Source organism: Podarcis cretensis, assembly GCF_951804945.1.
Source record: "Podarcis cretensis genome assembly, chromosome: 9".
Classification (NCBI taxonomy): domain Eukaryota; kingdom Metazoa; phylum Chordata; class Lepidosauria; order Squamata; family Lacertidae; genus Podarcis; species Podarcis cretensis.
Window position 1 is genome coordinate 45,648,254 of NC_137178.1, and position 23,258 is coordinate 45,671,511.

General features: G+C 44.7%; 1 protein-coding gene across 2 annotated transcripts in view; it reads left to right on the forward strand.

The window, feature by feature from the left end:
• The first annotated feature begins 6,364 nt into the window (after positions 1–6,364).
• TLL1 (tolloid like 1) overlaps positions 6,365–23,258 on the forward strand; it is a 135,214-nt gene continuing 118,320 nt past the window's right edge. Inside the window, exons 1-2 of one of the 2 annotated variants that reach the window (XM_079991380.1) lie at positions 6,365–6,587; positions 6,858–7,603. In XM_079991380.1, the coding sequence (XP_079847506.1) occupies positions 7,450–7,603 (154 nt within the window). In that variant the 5' untranslated portion in view covers positions 6,365–6,587; positions 6,858–7,449. The remainder of the gene's footprint in view (positions 6,588–6,857; positions 7,604–23,258) is intronic. The other variant, XM_079991378.1, reaches the window with a different exon arrangement.

The following is a 23,258-nucleotide window of genomic DNA, read 5'->3' on the forward strand; positions in this document are numbered from 1 at the left end:
ATCTTTCAACAGAGATCAGGGGTTTATGCACCCTGTTTATTAACTAGAAGATGGCAAAATCTTGGTAGGAAGTAATGTGAATGTATAATTAACAGCATGATCTGACCTCTTTAACTTTGAATGAGGCTTCCCCAATTAAATTTTCCTGGCCCTCGTTTTAAATAGCTATTCACAGCTGTGGACATTTGATTTATTCCCTGATGAGAGGCAGGGATGCTGACCAGCACTAGAAAACAACCGTTTTTAATTTAGATGTCTGTGCTAGATTCTAACCATTGCATCTTTTTAATCATACGTTTTAGTGATCATTTTTCTTTGCCTTTGCATTATTAAAAAAGTCTATTAAAGGATTGCGAGAGAGACTATCTGGGCATGGGAACAATATTTCACATTTGTTTATATTGTTTCAGACAAGGCATAAAATTTTCATGGGGACCAGAGGAACTGTTGGGTGCCCAACTCCCATATACCCTCAGCTGGAAGTAGGCAGCCTAAGGGCACATCTGCGTCTTCTGGTGCGGCTGTTTCATCCCAGCAGGGATCGGGAGACAGTGTGGTGCATGAGAAATTGTAGCAGCACCAGCGGGAATCTAAGGAGTGCAGCACACAGGCATTACAGTAGTATCTTGGTTTAAGAACAGCTTAGTTTATGAACAACTTGGATTAAGAATGCTGCAAACCCAGAAGTAGGCGTTTCGGTTTGTGAACTTTGCCTTGGAAGCAGAACATGTTCCGCTTAGTGTTGAGTGTGTTCCATTTGTAAATTGAGTCCCCCACTGCTATGGAAAAGCACACCTTGGTTTAAGAACGCTTTGGTTTAAGAACGGACTTCCGGAACGGATTAAGTTCGTACACCAAGGTACCACTGCATTCCTGTACTTCTCCAAGGTTTACAGTGATAATGCATGTACCACTGTTGCTTTTATCTGCATTGCTAACAAAGTGGCTAAAGATGGCACCAATGCAGATTTAGGAACGGACTCGATATAGTATGGGCTGGTATCGTTACCTGAACTTCTTGTCATTTCTTACCATTTTGTGGCCCTTTAGGAACCAGCCATTTGCCAATCTGGTGACCTCCAGATGTGTTGGACTACAACTCCCATCAACCTCAGCTGGCAGGGCCATGCTGGCTGTGGCTGATGGGAGTTGTAGTCCGTAACATCTGGAAACAACCAGGTTGGTGAAGGAAGGTTGGTCTTTCTTTGTCCCTCATCACCCAGGAGTGCTTTGTTCTTTGCACATGCTTTGGTTTCAGCTGCTCTATGCATTGAAAGCACGTGGCTTCCCCTGAAGAATCCTGGGAACTGTAGTTTGTTAAGGGTGCCAGGAACTGTAGCTCTGTGAGGTTCCGAGAATTCTTTGAAGTTTATGTAAAGTTTTAAATGTGCTTTAAATGTATGATGTGAGTGTGGTATTTCTCTTTGGAATTAGTAGGGTAGTGGCTGGATCCAGACTTTAGATGTAATATTATACACACCGAATAGACGGTACCTCGTTTTTTGACAGAATTACAAGCCTGGTAGATGAAGGGAACGCAGTGGATGTAGCCTACCTTGATTTCAGCAAGGCATTTGACAAGGTGCCCCATGATATTCTTGTAAAGAAGCTGGTAAAATGCTGTCTTGACTATGCTACCACTCAGTGGATTTGTAACTGGCTGACTGACCAAACCCAAAGGGTGCTCATCAATGGTTCCTCTTCATCCTGGAGAAGAGTGACTAGTGGGGTGCCACAGGGTTCTGTCTTGGGCCCGGTCTTATTCAACATCTTTATCAACGACTTGGATGATGGACTCAAGGGCATCCTGATCAAATTTGCAGATGACACCAAACTGGGAGGGGTGGCTAACACCCCAGAGGACAGGATCACACTTCAAAACGACCTTGACAGATTAGAGAACTGGGCCAAAACAAACAAGATGAATTTTAATAGGGAGAAATGTAAAGTATTGCACTTGGGCAAAAAAAATGAGAGGCACAAATACAAGATGGGTGACACCTGGCTTGAGAGCAGTACATGTGAAAAGGATCTAGGAGTCTTGGTTGACCACAAACTTGACATGAGCCAACAGTGTGACGCGGCAGCTAAAAAAGCCAATGCAATTCTGGGCTGCATCAATAGGAGTATTGCATCTAGATCAAGGGAAGTAATAGTGCCACTGTATTCTGCTCTGATCAGACCTCACCTGGAGTACTGTGTCCAGTTCTGGGCACCACAGTTCAAGAAGGACACTGACAAACTGGAACGTGTCCAGAGGAGGGCAACCAAAATGGTCAAAGGCCTGGAAACGATGCCTTATGAAGAACGGCTAAGGGAGCTGGGCATGTTTAGCCTGGAGAAGAGGAGGTTAAGGGGTGATATGATAGCCATGTTCAAATATATAAAAGGATGTCACATAGAGGAGAGGGAGAAAGGTTGTTTTCTGCTGCTCCAGAGAAGCGGACACGGAGCAGTGGTTCCAAACTACAAGAAAGAAGATTCCACCTAAACATTAGGAAGAACTTCCTGACAGTAAGAGCTGTTTGACAGTGGAATTTGCTGCCAAGGAGTGTGGTGGAGTCTCCTTCTTTGGAGGTCTTTAAGCAGAGGCTTGACAGCCATATGTCAGGAGTGCTCTGATGGTGTTTCCTGCTTGGCAGGGGGTTGGACTTGATGGCCCTTGTGGTCTCTTCCAACTCTATGATTCTATGATTCTATGATTCTATGGTACCTATGAGCTCTTGCTTGCTCCTTGTGAGAATCTGGCTTTGGTGTCCCCTCCCAGAGCAGCAGGATCTATTGGAGTGGTGAAATGGACTGTTAATAATCCTGTGAGCCTTTCATTTTATGCTCAACCTATAGATCTGTTTTTTTAATCTCTTCAGTGGTGGGGGAAGAAGGCTACAGAGAAAGAAAATGAAATATTTGATGCATACCACAAATTATTTATTTGATTGCATTGGGGGTTTTTTTTTTATTCCACCCCCACATATTCAGCAGCAATGCAAACATTTAGATGACGATGTGAATGTAATGAAGATGGGTTTCCTCCTCTTGCTGCCAGGTTGTTGTTGTTTTTCAAGGCGGGGGGTGTCCTTCCAGTTATGCAGCCTGTCTCACTGTCTTTGTGTCTATTACTTGGAAATGGCTGTAGGACAGATTTTGGATGTCTGTGCTGACAGATGGATCCTCAGCATTATATAGAGCAGGTTGGTAGTAGACATTTATGTGTGAAGCAAGAAATAATAATTAAAAAAAAACAACCCTCCTTGTCAGTATAGCAGCCTGCACTGAATCATGGGGTTGCTCTGCTTTTCATGTAGTATTTACTAAGAAATGGAAACTGGGTGTGCAGATTTCATTTGTTTCTTTAAGACATAAGAATATTATTCTACACTCCTTCTACATGCGATTCTTCCTTGACTTAGTTGGGCAGCCTTTCCATTGTAGGCCAGCGCGGTTGACCTGCTTCTGTATAGCAGCTAGAGCTGTGTCTGAGTCTTTATCTTTGTTAGGGTTCTTCAAGGCCAGCTGTCCTCAAGTCCGCTCCCAGCCAGCACCGCTCTGCTCTGCTGCCACTGGAGAAGCTGAGGTCAGGGGCAGATTGCCGTCTGGAGGCTAAGGGGTGACGTCAGTGAGTAACTTGCTGGGATGGTTAATCTCCTACTGGAAGGATAGAGTTTAATAATGAACTTACTAGGGAAACCAGCACACACTTGAGACTGCATGCTGCATGCTTTCCTTTGGGGAGCATGACTGGGACTAGCCAGTAATCAATACCCTCCTTGCCTGCATGTATGATTCCAATATGTGTTTTTTATAGATCCAGGACAAGATCTGTTGTACACTTGTGATCTGCAGCAACTGAAAAACCAGCTACTAATTCTGAGGTAGGTATGCTTCTGCGTAGAGCTAATGATGGAAAATGGGATTTTGTGGTCAGGATTGCCTTCATTTCAGAACTAAGCGAGTAACAGGCGAGATATCTCTCCGTGTGTGCCAGATTAATCCCTTCCTTGTTTTCACAAACATTCGAAGGAGTAAGCCTTGGGAGTGCATCTTCATATTTTTATGTTTGATGTTATATTATGTTTTTATGTGTGTTGGAAGCCGCCCAGGGTGGCTGGGGAGACCCAGCTGGATGGGCAGGGCATAAATAATAAAATTTTAATAACTATTATTATTAGATAAGGCATTCCACTTGATACGGAAAGTAACACTAGAAGCTCTTGGATAACAGCGGGTTTCTGATACCTCTCTGATTCTAGTCTGGGAAGTTCTGTAGACATTTGTGAAAATAAAAAAAAAGCCCACAGATACTGTGGTGAAACAGTAGAGTGCATGCTTTGTACACAGGTTAAATCTCCCGTGTCTCCAAGTAAGGCTGGGAATGTTCCCTTGCTAAACACTGGAGAGCTTCTGTGGTTTAACTTGATACATGTAACACAGCTTCCTTTGCTCCCAACGTATCAAAACTGGCAGCTGAATCACTTTAAGGAAGGTTTCAGCCAATTTTGGGTAAATGCTATCTAAGTGAAGACTAGCTATGGGACAAATCACAAGGCTTCTTAGGTTGTGCACCATAAACTGAAGTGCACCAATGTGGTGGACCTTTTCTCTCCTGTTTTTCTGCCTTTAGCCACAGAAGTAATTCCTACGAGGGCAATACAATCTTTAAAAAATATGCATGTTTTGGAGGCAAAAGGCCATTCTGTGAGCAAGCTCAGCTAAGGAGGGCAATGGAAGGGTTTTCCAATAAGGGCAGCATGTGAGTGGCAGGCCTGCATGTTCCACCCTCCTATTTACAAACCAAGGCTGTTCATGCCTACCGGGAAGTTTAATCAACGCTCCGGACAAAGCCCTCTTTCCCTCTCTCTCAACCTTTCCAGGTTTTTGTTCTAATCATCACATCTACCAGGCTCCTATTGTGCCTGGGTATCTTCTTTTCCAAACATCCCACCATCCTTCCAGGGCCCTGTAGTCAGCAACAATTCTAACTGTATATGTGATGATGAAGCAGTTTCATTGTAGATGTGATGATGAAGCTCACACATACTTTAACCTCTGGAAGGAAACTCTGTGGCTGGAGATTCCCGGAAGGCCAGCATCCCAAGTCCTGATCCGAGAGGCCTTTGGAGCTGCCTGTTTCTTTTCTTTGCTGCCCTCCTGGGAAGGGAAGCCAGGGTCAGTCTGCATGGCATTTGTTACCATCTTGCTGTTCTGTTTGTTGTTGGTGTTGTTTGTGTGTTTTGGTGGGCCGGAAGCACCCTGTGAGCATGTCCACTTGTAGGGAGATGAGGCCGTTTTCCTCTCCATCTTTCGCCCAGAAGGGGAATAATTCCGCGAAGCTATTAAGATAGAGAGGAGCCTTTGGAGAGCTCTGTTGTATAACAAAGCCAAGAGCAACTTCGCAGCGGCCCTTTCAAATGCCTGTTAAATGTGACACCACAATGTCAGCATCAGCGAAACCTGCCAGTTAACTTGCGCCTCTTCCCTCCTCTCCGCCTTCCGAGGAGACTTGTAAAAAAAAGAGGCGGAGAAGTGTTGTTGCTGTTTTCTGCCTCCTTTCTACAGTAAAACTCTCACCTTTTGACAGATTTACACAACTCCAATGTGTCTCTTTGGGGAGCCACCCCCTCCATCCCAGACTCAACGGTGTCATTTCTATCTGGATGTGTTGGTTAGGGTTGATGTTTGATTTGATATATATATATATATATTAATTTTTAACCATTTAGGAGAGCTATGCCTTTTCTTCTCCTAGGCTTGATCTGAGACTTGCCTCGGGGGAAAGAAGAAAAATCCAGCTCTCTCTCGCACTGACTCCGTTTTCCAACTGAACGCCCCGTTTCCAAGGGAAGGAGCTGTAGCTGCGACGGAAACTTTGCTGCTGGAAGAAAAAAAAAAAAAAAAAAAAAAAAAAAACCCTCTCTTAACCTTTCGCATCCGTTGGAAAGCCAGAGCCGAGCTGTCTGCAAAAATAGATAAATAAATAAATAAATTTCTACCGCGATGTTGGTGCACAACCTGCTTTTCCTCATTTATTTATTTATTTATTTTTGTTAATTTTGCATTTGCCTTCACGTGCATACTTTTTTTTTTTTAAATGTGCAGCTGAAACGGCTTTCGTTGGCTGAACTTTGCTGATCAATGGTCCTCTTATACCCTTTTATTTAAACAAACTGTGCTAGGAAAAGAGAGAGAAACTTTCCTTCCTTCCCTTTCGCCTTTGCACGCTGGCAGCGGAAAGTGAGCGGCGGCGGCGGCAGCAGCAGCAGCAGCAGCAGCAGCAGCTCTCCTCCTCGAGCGAGCGCGGAAGGCGCTGCACTTCTCCTTCATCGCCGTTCTTGTCGCCGCCGCGCTTTCCTTCTGCCCGCGCCCGGATGCCGGCGACCCCTGGACGGAGCATGGCTTCGCTCTGATCGCCGCCGCCCGTCCGCCCGCCCCGCCAAGCCCTGCTATGCCTCGCTTCTCCGGGCAGACAGCAGCCCTATGGCGAGGGAGGCGCCCCGGGCAGGCGCGCGTGGTGTTTCCCTAAGGCCGTCGAGGGAGCCCAGCAGCAGCAGCAGCAGCAGCCCGGATCCTGACCCGGATTGTATGAATAAGTAAGCAGGATGCTGGCGGCCAGGACGAGAATTAAGAGGAGTGGAGGGAAGAGGAGGAGTGGGGTAGGGGTGGGGGTGGAGGAAAGCCCAGAGAACAACAAAAAAAAAAAAAAAAGAAGAAGGGGGGGGAGAGAAGCCTTGGCACTTTTCCTGGCTCCCTCCAGTGCAAGCGTTTTGCCATCACTGCAGGGCTACGATGGTGGGAACAGACTTGTGACCCCCCCCCCTTTCTCTCTTCTTCTTCTTCTTCCCTCTCTCTCCTCTCGGCAGCTCGCCGATGTGCAGCCCGACTCCGCCGCCCAGTAGCAGGCGAGCAGGGAGCAGCGACGGGATCCGGAGCGGCGCGAGGCGATCGGCGGACCGGAGGATCCCCCGCGCTTGCCTCCGCCGCTGGACAGCCCAGGCGACCCGAGCCCCCGCGCGCAGCCGCGCGACGCCGCCGCTGCTGCTGTCGCTGCTGTGGCGGGAGAATTTGCAGGAACAGCGGCGGAGGCGGCGGCAGAAGCAGCGAGGAGGAGAAGGGGAACCCGGGAAAGTTTGCTTGGCCTTTGACAGAGGCGAGGAGGGCAGTCAGACGTGGTGAGAGGAGCGGGCGAGCAAGCGCCTCTCCGCCAGGCTCGGCGGAACAGAGAAGCCTTTGCCGCCCCGCGCGCGTTTTCCTTCGCGAGTGGGGAAGCGCCAGGTCCGGATCGGACACCCCCAGAGAGGAGCGCGGACGGCCAAGCGAGCCCAGCACACCAACACACACACACCACTCTCTCTCACACACAAATACACTCGCGCGCGCGCCCCCCTCTCTTGCTGACACTCGGCGGCGCCTTGGCTCTCTCTCTCCCCGTCTAGGCTGGGGAGGAGCGTGACCATGCTGGCTTGGAGGGTGGCTCTGTGGCTGGCCGGCGTGACCCTGTGCTGCAAGCTCGCCCGCGGCTCCGGGATCGACTACGACGACTACGCGTACGAGCTCGACGGAGGGGACGAGGCGGAAGCGATCGATTATAAGGATCCCTGCAAAGCCGGTGAGTTCAGGGGACCTAGTTGGGCTCGCCGCCCAGACCCGGGTGCTTTCCCGTGCGCTCTTTTCCCAAAGTAGGGGCTGTCTGGTTTCCCTTGCCTGGGGGGTTGTGTCTGTGTGCGTGGAGGGGAAGAGAGGAGAGGAACGGGGGCAGCTCACCTGCTTCCTCCTCCTCCGGATCGGCGTGGGACACTCCAAACAGGCATGGCCAAGAGGAAGCGTGAGAAGCCGGGGCAGGCGCAGTGGGCTCGCGCTAGTCTTCCTTTTTTGCAATAATGCCGCTGGGGGCAGATTTCGAAGAACCTGCTTTCCTCGGGCTTGCGAGCCTGTGTCCCCAAGAGTGCATACACTTTTCCTTTGCAGCTGTGCCTGGAAGACAAACGTGCTTTCCAGGCACAGCAACCACAACAGAGAGAAATCTGGAGTTTGTTTCCCGTGCCCCTTGATGACGGCAGGAATCCCAACTTTCTCCGGGACGATTTCATCTTCTCTCTTTCTCTGTGTCTTTACCCAAATCTCCGTCTCTCCACATTGAGGCGCTAGTCAAAACAGGTTTCTTCTGCTTGGGGCTACAGAGGAGAGAGAGGAGGGGGGAGGGGGGACTGGCAGGGAGCAGAGCAGTCCTATGGCCCTTTCAAGATTTTTAATTCTGAACTGAGAAGGTCAAGGTTGTCAGGAAATCACTCTACCACCCTCTGCCCTCACTTCATCTCATAGCTTTGCAGCACGGCAGCAGTTTAATGGGCAGGGGAAGGTAATCTATGAACACATTTCTATTTGGATTGGATCCTGCCTGAACCATGCTCAGAGCAGACCCTTGAAATCAAAAGGATTTAAGCTAGTCATTATTATTAATACAAGGCTCATTGATTTCAATGGGTTTGCCAACTCAAGTCCTCTTGATTTCAGTGGGTCTAAGCTTAGCTAAGTCTGGATCCAACCCTTTGTTAGTACATCTCATGTGCCAAGATTGAGAACTTGCATTGAAATGGGTCCTGGGATGTCAGACTCAGTGAACCCTGACTCAGATTGACTTAGAGCGGGGGGGGGGGAGCTGGACTAGATGACACATGGGGTCCCTTCCAACTATACATGATAGGCATGTCTGGGCTCCTTCTGCCACCAAATGCAGAATGACCAATGGTCAGGAATGACAGAAGCTGGAGAGCCACACAGGTTCTCCATCCCTCATGTAGAGGCTGCTACTCATGTTGAATCAATACTTGCTTGGCGAGGGATAGAATCAACTCAGTTGATCTGAGAATCAAATTGTTTCCACTACAGGACATAATCCAAGAGCTCTGCAATATGCAGCTGCCTTGTCTATGCATCTTTACTCAAAACAAACTCCTACTGAAGTCTGTAACTTCCAGGCAGAGCTTTAGATAGTTTTCCACTTGCACCGCTAAACCTAACAAGTGTCCCACGTTTTCTGTGTGTGAACATTTGTTAACTTCTTGGTTTTAGAACACAGGAAATGGAGTTGATTGTTCATAATCTTTCCCATGTGGTTTTTGCATTCATACTATATAGACAAAATGTAATCCTAGTGTGAACAAAGATAGATTGTAAACATGGCTCTGTCCAGAGCTCTCTTTCCTTTATTTACAGCACAAGGCGATCTTTGGATCACCTATGGCAGACACTTCTTCTGAGGGTAGAAAACCCATTCTCTCACAGGCTTTGCTGAGTCAGTGATTTTCTTAATGGGAATGAGAAGGGGGGGGGGGGGATTGCTGGCCCGTAATCACCCTCTGGAACTGGCAGGTTTATGGCTCCAGCAAAAATGCATGGAGAGAGAGAGAAATGCAGTTCAGTAGCTGGAGTCTTTGTGTGCTTTTCACTTAGGAAGCGGTAGCAACAGTAGCAGCAGCAGCAGCAGCAGATTTGGTCTTCAGCTTCCCATTTAGTGTACTGTTGATGGGAGGGTACTGCCCTTGCGGTCAGAGATGGGGAAAAAGTGCCCTTGATGTCAGGGATGGGGAACGTGTGGCTTTCCAGATGCTGCTCCCATCAACCCTGGCCACTGGACATGCTGGCTGTGGCTGATGGGATATATTCAGGGTTCTCCATCCGTGCTCTAGGTAAGCCCTTCTTTTGCGTTAAGGGAGAATCCCTGCAAACTATGTCCATTCTGCATGGGAAGTGGCTTTCCCATGGCAATATCTTACTTCTCCAGACTTTATCATCTCCAGCTGCAAAACAGATAGGAGCTTTCCAGTGTAGTGGAGTTTGGGATCAAGTCCAAGGTGCCAATTCAGTTATAGCATAATTCCTTCACAGAGGAAAACACTTAAGAGGCATTCATTGTGGAAGGCATTATAGTGGAAGACAAAATGCAGGTGGATCTTGGGGGAAATACTCAGGAGTAGTAACCAGAAAGACTCAAGTCTCCTGTTCATGTATCATTGCTATGTATTCACTGGATCCCTGCCCCCACAACACACACACATTCCACATACAGTGGTACCTTGGTTTACAACCATAATCCGTTCCGGAGGTCCATTTGTAAACCAAAACAGGTTGTAACCCAAGGCACGTTTTCGCCAATGTGGCCTCCCCCCCCCCAAAAAAAGGGTTGTAATCCAAAAAAAGTTTGCAAACCAGGACATGCACTTCTGGGTTTGACGTGTTTGTAATCCAGAACGTATGCAAACCAGACAGTTTGTAAACCAAGGTACCACTGTATCACTGTATGAAAAGTGTTACATCAGAGTTGACCCCACAAAAATATATTTTCACAGCAGAAGCCTGTGGAGGTTTACTCTTAAGTAAATCCTGCTGAAGTCAGTAGCGCTTTCCCCAGAGAGAGTGTGCATAGGTTTGCAGCCTGAACCAGACTGTTCACTGAACAGTTACTGAATGGCAGATCTAAAGAGATTAAGGGCACTCTGGATTAGGAAACATGGCAAATTTTGCCTTTCAAATCATGGAACAAGTTTTTTTGAGTCTCCTAAAGTCACCTTGACTGACAGTTAATTTCTGATCCAGGCAAATCAGCAGCAGTGGGTAGAATCAGAACTATGCCACTGGACATTAGGAAAGCAGTTTTATTTTTTAAATAACCAAAACTGTTTTTAAAAGGTGGTTTTTTTTTTTTAAAAAAAAAACAAGCTGCAAAAAGCAAAAAAAATAAAATAAAAAATGTATGCTGTAAAAGTTTCTACCAAGGCTGGTCAATAAATAATCACTGACATAGCAATTTAAGTGTCACTGATTGGAATAAGAAAGAGGAAAGATCAATTCAGGGCAGATGATTTTACCACCTTTGGACAAGCAAAGTGGATCAGATTCCAACGTATGGGCGGTGGCGATGCTCATTCCTCCAACCAAGCTTTTGAATATTTCTCATTTGGGCCAGAAACCAAATATTCAAATGCTTGGCTGGAGTGCATGGAAGAGCATTATGCCTCCCACGTGAATTGCTTCCATGCTTAAGGTGAAAACCCTGGATCTATCCAACTGTCTCGCCTTGAGGCAAGGAACTCTAAACTGAATTGCATCTAAGAGAGGCTTGCCTCACATGTTGGATGAACATGTAAGGCCACGCCCACTAGCCCTGCCCCTGGCTTCTGCTCAATGAACAACGGTAGGGAGGCCAATTTTGCATGCGTAGATTGCAGGCATGAAGGAGCCTCCCTTCAGACTTTCTGTCTGTACAAGGGGATGCCAGGAGGCAGAGCTAGTTGGTGCTTATGGGACTGGTCAGTGCAGCCCTGCTCAAGTGCAGATCTAGTGTGCGAGAGAGACTTCTGCATAGGGCAATATCAGTCTGTGGTTCTTTCAGAAGGCTTTTAGTAGTAGTAATTGTGTGCTGTACGCTCTAGGGGTAGGTAGTAAATCTTAGCAAAGTTTGCTTCCACCCTGTGAATAGTGCTTTATATTATTAAATCTGGTGCTTGGCTTTGTTGTGATCAACAGTTATGATGAAACTGAATGTGCCTTAGGATAACCTCAAATTCAGTTTTCATTACAGATGAGTTAATATGTCAAAGTTCTCAATAAATGGAAGATCTGCTTTTCCAGATTTCCATGAAACATCAGCTTGATCGTGTGACTTGCATGTTAGATTTAAAGGCTATTTAAGTGGCTTGAGTGAGTTCATATTGGATCTGTTGGATCCCACTCAGTGACTTTCCTGGCATTGGGGTTATGGTTTTTGAGTCATGGTTTTTGAGCTCAAAATGGCATATTTTTGCAGTGTGTGTATATGCCAAATTCATTTTGAAAGAGTATTATAAACAACATTGGTCCATGTGCTGCAGCTGGAGAGTAAAACAAGTGCTTGAGCTTTGTGGTCCCTTCTTTTGCATTACTTACTTTGTTCCATGAGACTTAGTTCAGCCAAAGTTAGTGTTCCTTTTGGCCACAATCCTCAATTATTTATTCTTTTCGCAAAGAATGGGATCAAGTGGTTTGAGGTTGGAGGAGTGGTGGGTGCACTCCAGAGTAAGCGATTTGAGTAATGGCTGTGTTACTTGGTTGCTTTTAGTCATAATTATTGAGGAGTATGTGTTGACAGTGCCAGATATGCTCTCTATTGCATGATTCCTTTTCTAATCGTAGAAATATGTATCACCTTGGTATAAATTGTTAAACATTCTTTACTTGTAGATGAGGAATGTACAACAGCAGAAGTCAAATGAATTTGCATCTGCTCAGCTCACACACAAAAATTAGAGACATTTTGAGCACAGCTATTTCAAGCTTCTGAGCTCTCCGGTTTTATCTATGTTTACTTAGAAGTAAACCCTGCTGAATTCAGTGTGGCTCGTTCCCAGCTAGGTATTCCAGCTATTGAACTTTCGGAGCCTGCCCCTGACTGGGTTTACTCAGACGTAAGTCCTATTGATGTTGATAGGGCTTACTTCCAAGTTTTGCAGCCAGGTTTGCAGGCTAAGGCTCTGGCAGTTACCTGGCTATGCTCATGTACCTGGTAATAAGTCCCATGGAGCATTGCAGCACTTCTGAATCAATTTGTGCGGGATAGCATTGCCAGTGTTAAATGGAAAAATTAATTTGTGTCATATTTTTGTAAGGTTTTGAAATGGTTAGCACAATGAAATGCTTAAAGTTCTGCTCAATCCCAAGGCACATGTTCTAAAATGTTAGTGGCATGGATATTCTGGAGTAAATAAGAAAGGAAAAGAATGAAAACATATTGGTGATGTCAGATGTTATTTTATATATATATATATATATATATATATATATATATATATATCAGATGCTGAGAATGAATGCATTTGATTTAATATTTCATGCAGAATAAACAGTTTATATAAACAAATATATATTATTTATGATATTGAGAACTTTAAGCAATGCCCTTGCTTCAAGCTGAGTTGTTTACAGATGCCTTTGGTGGAGACACAGAAAGAAAAACACTCAGCCTGGGAGAGATGTGAATTGTGCACTCTGCAACCATTGATATGATCTTGTCTTCCACTGGAGCTGCCTATCTCCTTCACTTCGAGGACACCGTATGTGCGAAGATGGATTAACTCATTTCCAGGCTTACATTTCTGGCGGCCACAACAAATGGCCTCCCTGCCATGCAGAGAGTGGTTTCAAATCCCTACAAATTTTGGCCTTACCTTATGTCCTGGCTCGCTAGGTTCAGGAAGGCTGATCACTGTGCTCAGAGTTCAGTGCTATTTTTTTCTAGAAAAAGAGGTGCCAGAACTCCCCATGAACTTGTTCTCTTATAATGGCAATGGAGCCCACCTGAGAGGTGCCAGAACTGAGTTCCAGTGAGTTCCGGCTGAAAAAACCCCCTGCCAGAGTTTTGAGGGAGAGGAGCAACATGTCACGTTTTTAGATTTTTCTAGAAATCAGAATGTTGAAGAATGCGAGGGGCAAAGTTTAGCTTTCTTTGAGCTGTGGAGCTATTTTGAGATGAAGCAGAATTTCACGTTTTCTGGTTTTCGGGTAGTGGGGCTGACTGAGACTCAGATGACTTGAGGTGGGTGTGTTTGACAAAAGAAACTGGCCTTTCTACAGCATTATAGAGGCCCCAGAGAGCCAAGTGGATGTCTTCAAACTAGGTGTACTGGTGAAATGTAAGAGTTACACAGCTTTAGCTTTCTGGGCAAGGAAGTGACCAAGGACATAGCAAGCCCAACTAGACATAGATGGCTCTTCGTGTCCTATCTGTGTTGCAACTATAGCAACTATCATGCTCTTATTTTTAGCTTTCTTTTATGGTTATACCCCCCATCCTTTGTGAGGAAAGTTAGTCACACTGTCTACATTTACACTTCATTTTGTCTCAACCTCCCATCTGTTCAGTAGTTCTTCAACTGTTGCTCTGAGCAAATTTCCTTGCTGGCTGAGGCAAGCAACCCCATTCACTTGTCCTTGTCATCTTCTTCTTTGCTTGTGGCATCCGGTTTCTTAAGGCTCACCTCCTCACATCTACCACAGCCTTTCTGTTGGGCTGACATCTTCCACTGCTTCACCAGCAGCATTTGTGGCACCCTGTGCTTGTCTCCTGTACATGTTCTTCCTCCTATGTTGCAGAATATGAGGAGTGTGGAGAGCTAGTTTGCTCGTCCTGTCTCAAGGCATAAGGGTTCTCCCAGCTCTGCAAAGCTCTCAGAAATAAGAAAGGGGGGGGGCGGGGAGAACTGGGTAAGGTGAAATGAAGATGGCTTTGCTAGAGAGACAGAGGGAATAGCGGGCAGGACTTTGGGGCAGTGGTACCAAGTGAGAGAGCAAGCAAAGGTGATTTGCTTCAACCAGTGTTTTGATTCACCAGCATCGTGGTCTGTTAGTTGGAAAGATGCCTTTTGCAGCACAGCTGAAGAATATGCTGTGAACCCTGGACCTTGATGAAGTCAGTCTTCAGCAGGCATAGGCAAACTCTGGCCCTCCAGATGTTTGGGACTACAATGCCCATCATCCCTATCTAGTAGGACCAGTGGTCAGGCATGATGGGAATTGTAGTCCCAAACATCTGGAGGGCTGGAGTTTGCCTATGCCTGGTCTTCGAAAGCACGTCAAAGTGCAAGTAGATAAATAGGTACTGCTCTGGCGGGAAGGTAAATGGCGTTTCCATGCGCTGCTCTGGTTTGCCAGAAGTGGCTTAGTTATGCTGGCCACATGGCCCAGAAGCTGTACGCTAGCTCCCTCGGCCAGTAACCTCAGAGTCGTCTGCGACTGGACCTAATGGTCAGGGGTTCCTTTACCTTTACCTAGGTAATAATTTCATCCATTTATTACAAGTGGGCAATGTTCAGCTTCTAGGTCAGGAGCAGGGCTTCTTTTTCACCCCTGGGGCATTTCCTTCTGTGTAACTGTCCAGGGGCCACGTACCAATAGTGAGCAATGCCAGAGGCAAAATAGGGCAGAGCAATTGATGTAATTTTTACTTTTGTACAGTAAGCCAGTTTCTCTCGCATCACCACTCTCTATCTTCCTCCAGCCAGGCAAGTCAGAGGCACTATAAGAGTTCAAGGATATATTCCATACAGGCAAAAACACTTGAGGAGGATCGTGTGAAGCAGAGCTGGTGAGGGGTGTGGCTTGGAAGAATCCCAAGGGCCAGAGGGAGAGGCATGGAGGCCACATTTGGCCACCAGGCTTCAAATTCCCACCCCCAATCTGCAGGCTATATGCAACAATTTTGTTTTTGTTTTAATCCTGAAAACTCTGTATATAAAAAGGTAAAGGGATCCCTGACCATTAGGTCCAGTCGTGATCAACTCTGGGGTTGCGGTGCTCATCTCGCTTTATTGGCCGAGGGACCCAGCGCACAGCTTCCGGGTCATGTGGCCAGCATGACTAAGCCACTTCTGGCAAACCAGAGCAGCACACGGAAACGCTGTTTACCTTCCCGCCGGAGCGGTACCTATTTATCTACTTTTGAGTCATTGTGGTATGAGAGAGTAAACTGAATATGTTGTTGGCATCCATCTGTCTTGAGAAACAATGGGGTGCACATCTGGGGATGCAGCCAAACCACTGGAGAATCACAGCAGTTGCTGTGGCTGCAGAGACCAGTAACTCCTAACTGCTGCCTCCCACATTGTTTTTGCTGCATTAGTAGCACCAAAGTGATCTCTCCGGGGTGCAAGCCTTGGCAGCGTATATGGAGGTCCTGGGCTGCCCAGATGACCAGACAAAACCCCCGCTCTCAGCCTGCAGAACAATATTTTTGGCACCAGATTGGTTGCAGGAGTTTCCAGAAGGAGGCATGCAAGCCACCATCCAACCACCTTAGGGTCTCCACTCTGGATTTGTGTAGGGTTTACTCCTTAGCCTTTTCTTTTCCCAAAGACTCTGTGGTTTAAAAAAGCAAGTGGTATAGTTTTCAGTGTCTGACAGATTATTACATGCCTTCATTGTCTCATTTAGCCCCACAAAATTAATTTTGAAGAAGAAAGCCTCTGTTTCTGCTGCTAGACAGATGGCAGTCTGAGAAGGTCCGCTTGACAAAGGCCAAGCAGTGAGTTGGGATATTCAACCCCAAAGGCTCAGATTCAGCACTCTGTCTGCTGGGCAGCACTAGCTTCTACGGACATTAGAATGTGAGTCTGTGGTTTTTCCCTTCAATATTTAAAAGTAGAGATTGTAATGATTCAAAGAGGAAGAGATCAATTTTGGTCTAAAATAGCTCCTGGGCTCTTGTTTTATCGAAGTCTGTGAAAGATGATGCCTGAGGGGAGGCAGTCTTGGTAATTAGCCACCTGCTCTGAATACTTAGCATTGCTAAGGTGATGTTTGCCTGAGAAGAGGACCAATAAATGAAGAGGTGACAGATCTTAGGCTGTTTTTATTGGCAAGAACACACATTATATTTGTCATGGGATTTCATAGAATCATAAAATTGTAGAGGGCCCAACCCCCTGCACTGCAGGAATCTCCACTCTGCTTAAAAACCTCCAAGGAAGGAGAATCCACCACCTTCTGGGGGAATTTGTTCCACTGTCAAGCAGCTGCTACCATCAGAAAATGCTCCAGAAGTTTAGTCAGAATACCATTTCATGTAACTTGAAGTACAATACATCCTTTTCGCATCTACCACTGGCAGTCCAGGTGTCCCCATTTTATATTTGTGCAGCTGGTTCTTCCTGCCTAAGTGCAGAACCTTACATTTGTCTGTATTCATTTTGTTAGTTTGGGTCCACTTCTCCAGTCCATTAAGTTCTTCTTGAATCCCGGTTCCTGTCTTCTGCAGCATTGGCTACCCCTCCCAGTTTGATATCATATGCAAATTTGATGAGCATCCCCTCATTTCCTTCATGCAAGTCATTTTTAAAAGACTTCAAGCAACAACGGGCCCAAGACAAGAATCGCTTGTTACTTTTTTCCAGGATGTTGAGGAACCATTGGTGAGCACTCTTTGGGTTTGGTCAGTCAACCAGCTACAAATCCACCTAACAGTTACCTCATCCAGCCCACATTTTACCAGCTTCTCCACAATAATATCATGGGGAACTATGTCAAAAGCTTTACTGAAATCAAGATACCCTACATCCACAGCATTCCCCTTATCAACCAAGCTTGTAACTCTATCCAAAAAAAGAAAAGGAAATTCAACTGGCATGAGTTATATTTGAAAAACTCATACTGTGTCTTAGTAATTACGGTATAACATCCTTTTCTAAGTGCTCACAGACCAATTGTTTAATTATCTGTTCTAGCACCTTTCCTGGTATTGAAGTCAAGTTCAGCAGTTGGCAGTTACCTGGGTCTTCTCCCTGCCCCCACCCCCCCATTTTTGAAGATGGGAACATCATTTGCCCACCTCCAGTCCACAGGGACCTCGCTTGTTCTCCAAAAATTCTCAAATATTATAGACAGAGTCTCTGAAATTATATCTGCAAGCTACTTTAGTACCCTTGGTTTATTTTGCAGGGCAGCTTTGAGTTGCTCTCTGAAGCAGTTAGCTATGTAAATAAACTTTTATTTATACTTTGTGTTACAACAGTTGCATAATGTTAGATAGCAGTTGCAAAACTCTTGAATGGAAACTTTTTCCACACTTATCATGAGCTGGTATATTTACTAGCTAGTCAGAAAGAGGATTTCCATATATTTGAATAAACATGGTGGGATTCTGACATCTAATGGACCAATTGACCTCATTCTGTGAACTCCACATATAATTCTGAAAACAGTGATGTGACAGGCATAATTCCTTGACCTATTTCAGCCTGGCTTCTGGCCTGGATAAAGAACAGAAAGGATATTAGTTGCCCTGGTGAACAATCTTTGCCTAGAGATAGAGGCCAGAAGCTTTAGGAGCCAGGGAGTTACCTGCTATTGGTGCTGTGCATGTTAACACTGGGAGAGCATTGAGGTCTGCTTCTGAACCTGATGCTACTATAGGAGGATCAAGGTCATTAATTAGGTACATCTGATATGCTGACTGCTTCACTTCCCACATCATCAGGACCTTGTAACAGATACCCATGCTTTTGCAGCCTCGGAAGCGCTAACTACTGTAATGTACCCTATGGAGGGATGCCCTGGACAGCAGTCCAGAAACTGAATTCAGGGCACATTGCTGCAGCCAACCTTCTGGAAGTTGCTGCCACTGGAGCAATCTAGGATTGAGGGAGGGAGGCCTTTACCTCTGACACCCTTGCCCACTACCACTACTGTATTGCGCTGTCATTGCAACTGGGGAGTGATGGATTGGCAGGGTTTGGGAGAATTGCAGGGAAGTTGAAGGGGAGGTATCTGAACCCAGTCTGAAACATAACACCAGCCCATAGAAATAAGCCATTGATCCATCTGACTCAGTATTGACTATAATCACTTGTGGTGGCTTTCCAGGGTAATCAGATACTGTAAGAGTCTTTTCCAGCTTTTTTCTGGAGGTGCCATAGAATGAATCTGGAAGCTTTTACATTCAGAGCTTGTGTTCCACCATTTCCCTGTGGTCATCAGGACCGTAACAGTTTTCAAATTTGGGATTAAGCTGAGAAAAAGAAGTATCTTTTCTAATTTTGAATTAAAGGAGGGAAGCTTGTCTATCACTATCCTTCACTTTTATTTCAGGAAGTTTGGAAAAAACCTCCACAAGGCTTTCAAAGCTGTCCCATCCAGTGTGATAGATGGGAATTACTGAAATACTCCACACTTTCCAGTTCATGGAGATTGCTAATTTATTATGTACAGTAGTTATAATTAATTTGGGAGAATTCTTTTCTTGTTTTCCCTGTTTGGACCTATTATAAGAACTCAAACGTTCTGCTAATAATACATTACAAGTAGTTCATACAGAAATCCGAGTCCTCATATTTTGCACAACAATGCCATGCAGCCAACCTTTTGTTATGACCAGCATCATACCCTCAAATAAATGAGCAGAATTTTAGATATACCTCTTACATAATATCAGTGTTTATTTCAGCATTTTGCATACACAAGCCAATTTTATTTGGTTTCATGAAAGATAGTTTTAGAACAACTCAGTGGGTGTGAGAACATGATGGTGATGAATATCTGAGGTGAATTGCCGAATTTCACCATCTGGCAAAATTTGCTTTTCTGCATTTATATAAATAAATGGCACGTTCTGTAATTTCATCCCACGTATTGAAAGTGTAATTTTCCCCCTTTCTAATGTTTGAAAAATGTAGCCTATAAGTATTGGAATTAATGAGTAACCAAATATTGCACTATAGATGAATATTTCCTGAGTCAGCAATAAGCTATATAACTATTTTATTTTTTTTAAAGACTTTATATTAGAGACCAAGACCTGCTAGAAAGTTTTTTTTTTTATAAATATTTATTGAAATTTTTTTTTTAAATACAAAATGCAAAAATAATAAACAATATAACATGTATCATAACACATTTTTCAGAACTTCTTTGGACTCCCTCACGTCTCCCACTCCCACTTACATCATTGTAAATTTTTTCCAGCAATTTATCATCTTATTTATATTCTTAAATCTTGTTCAGTTAATTTAGTCTAATCTCCAAAAATTTTATGTTTCCCTCAATCTCACTTATCGTCAAATTCAAATCTAATTCAATGGTAGGCAATTATTTATGATCTAGCATCCTTCTTAGCATTCGACCAAATTACAATACTTTTGTAGATAAATCTTGAATTTCTTCCAGTCTTCTTCAACCCTCTCTTCTCCCAGGTCTCGAATTCTACCAGTCATCTCGGCCAGTTGCATATAGTCCCAAGACCTGCTAGAAAGTTAGGCATGTTTAAGTTCACTTAGGTATGCTTGAGGATGCACCTGTGATACTTCCACTGGCTGCTGAATCACATATCTATTGTTTACCAGCCTTCCCCAACCCGGTGCCCTCCAGGTGTTTTGTATTACAACTCTGATCACCCCATCCAGCATGACCAATGGTAAAGGATAATGGGAGCTGTAGTCTAGCAAATCTGGAGGATACCTGGGTTGGGGAAGACTGTTACATATGGTCCTCAAATGACCTTGGCAGATAAATTGCACTCTTCTCATTTGGCTGTACAAGAACCAACTGACATCACCACTATTTCATAACCTGTCAGGTTCTGCATCCTCCACTCTCCAACAAACCACTCTCTTGTCAAGTGGTTCTTACCAAAAGAGTTTTGACAGATGTATGGTTGACATTCACTACCTGAAACTTAACTCTGTGTTTTCAGCCAAATAGTTGCCGTGATGATGTAAAATGCGTTTACACCAATGAGTTTTCCCATGCTTTCAAGTACAGAAGGAAAAAGTGAGTGTGTTAAGGAACATCCTTTCAGCTAGTAGTCATCTCTGTGATCACAGCTTGCCAGAGAAGCATGCCTGTGATCAGAGAGATGACTGCTGTCTTACATGACTGCATGGGAAAATTTGGTAGAGACTAGGTTGCAATTGAAACTTTTGTGTATAGCTCATTTGTATTCCTGTTCCAAAATATATATATATGTATGTGTGACTAAATATTGATGGAAATATCAGCATTCATAGTTCATTGCAAAAAATAATAATGGAAACATATATATGGTCTTGTGAATCAGGAGTCACTCCTGCTGGTGGAAATGCAATTCAATTTCTTGTAGGAGTGTCAATTTTTGTTCCAAAGTAGTCAGAATTTAAATTACTGTAGCTGTGCTTGCATGATTAGAGATCTGTCTTTCCATATATTTTTAATTGTTAAAATCACAGGTGGAAACCATTACGATAGTCCTGCTAGTATTTAGACACATGTTACTTGAAAGTAGTACAAAGAAGTAAGTATTAATAAGAATAGCTTAGCTAGAATCAGACCCTCATAATCTATTATTATTAATTAAATTTCTGTACTGCCCTTCATCCGAGGATCACAGATACACACCATAGAAACAAACAAAAACAAGAATCCTGCCCCTCACAGTTTAAAAGGCCATAGATTGTTTAATGGACCAAAGACCTGGGAGAAGAGAAATGTTTTTGCCTGGCACCTAAAGGTATGTAATGAAGGCATCAGGCGAGTCTCCCTGAGGAGAGCATTCCATAAGTGGGGAGCCACCACAGAAAAGGCCCATTCTCATGTTGTTGCCCATTGGATGTCTTGTGGAGGAGGCACACAAAGAAGGGCCTCAGATGATGATTGCAGGGTCCAGGTTGGTTCATATGGGGAGAGACAGTCCTTGAGGTATTGCGGGTCTGTGCTGTTTAAGGCTTTATAGTCAACACCAGCCCTATGAATTTGGCCGGGAAACAAATTGGATTGGCAGCCAGTGCAGTCAAGCCAGGATTAGTGTTATATGCTCAAGCTGTCTTGCCTTGGTGAGCAACCTAGCCACTGAATTCTGTACCAGCTGAAGTTTCCGAACAGTCCTCAGAGGCAGACCCAGGTATAATGTGTTGCAGTAGTCTAACCTGCAGTAGGTTACCAGAGGATAGACAACAGACATGTCATTCTCTTATATTCTTTAGTCAAGAATTTTCTGATCAGTGATAAATAGGAATGTTGTTGTTTAGTCGTTTAGTCATGTCCGACTCTTCGTGACCCCATGGACCAGAGCAGTGTTTCCCAACCTTGTGCCTCCAGCTGTTTTTGAACTACAACTCCCATCATCCCTGACTAGCAAGACCAGTGGCAAGGGATGATGGGAATTGTAGTCCAAAAACAGCTGGAGGCACAAGGTTGGGAAACACTGGACCAGAGAACGCCAGGCACTCCTGTCCTCCACTGCCCCCCGCAGCTTGGTCAGACTCATGCTGGTAACCTCGAAAACACTATCCAACCATCTCGTCCTCTGTCGCCCCCTTCTCCTTGTGCCCTCCATCTTTCCCAACATCAGGGTCTTCTCCAGGGAGTCTTCTCTTCTCATGAGGTGGCCAAAGTACTGGAGCCTCAGCTTCAGGATCTGTCCTTCCAGTGAGCACTCAGGGCTGATTTCCTTCAGAATGGAGAGGTTTGATCTTCTTGCAGTCCATGGGACTCTCAAGAGTCTCCTCCAGCACCATAATTCAAAAGCATCAATTCTTCGGCGATCAGCCTTCTTTATGGTCCAGCTCTCACTTCCATACATCACTACTGGGAAAACCATAGCTTTAACTATACGGACCTTTGTTGGCAAGGTGATGTCTCTACTTCTCAAGATGCTGTCTAGGCCTGTCATTGCCCTTCTCCCAAGAAGCAGGCGTCTTTTAATTTCGTGGCTGCTGTCACCATCTGCAGTGATCATGGAGCCCAAGAAAGTAAACTCTCTCACTGCCTCCATTTCTTCCCCTTCTATTTGCCAGGAGGTGATGGGACCAGTAGCCATGATCTTCGTTTTTTTGATGTTGAGCTTCAGACCATATTTTGCACTCTCCTCTTTCACCCTCAATAAAAGGTTCTTTAATTCCTCCTCACTTTCTGCCATCAAGGTTGTGAATAGGAATCTACTTATTTGTCCTGATTCCCCCTTAAAAGGTATATGGATTGTCATGGCTTTGTCCTCTTCTTATAGTTTAAGTGAGAGAGCTGAAAATGTAAATTCCATGTTTTTTAGAAGGAAAAACAAAGCTGATAGTAATATTCTAGAACCCTCAGTCAGACTTCATCTTGGAGTAATGTATTCAGCAATTCCTCTTGATATCAACCCAGTTGTAGAATCAGTTGTGATTATTGTATTCAGCTTATGATTTATGGAATGTGAGTGTTCTGGAGACACTGAAACAGCAGATAGTGTGTTGTTCACCCAGTACTAGAAGCCTCCCAGAGGGATGATAAAGACAATGAGTGATCAAAATGACTTTCTGTGACTCAGACATCTAGAGAAGACAAATTGTCGAAGGATTTGGGTGCAATTTGCCTCATCAGCACTTTAAACTGGACTTCAGCAGTGAATCATTCTGCCTGAAATAAAGAGCTCTTGGTCTCCAGAAGGTTTGTGGGTGTTAGAGATTTTGGAAGAACAGCAGGAGTTCAGAGAAAATCTGAGTATCCCAAGGAACACGGCTTTCTTTTTTATTTCTTGTTATTGTTTTTAGGCCACAGTGAATAGTTTCATCTGTTGCATACTCTTAGCAAAGTGTGCCTGTTTGCGCTTGCCTTATTGTATAATGGTGGTGGGTTGTTGTCATGTAAGATTTACAGATACAAACATATTCTCACTCCAGGTGTATCGTTTGCCCTGCCCCTAAGGCTAAGTTGAGCGTGCTGGTTTTTTATTTTATTTTATTGTATCTATTAGCAAATTGGAAAAGAATGACAAGGACCGTATGTTTTCA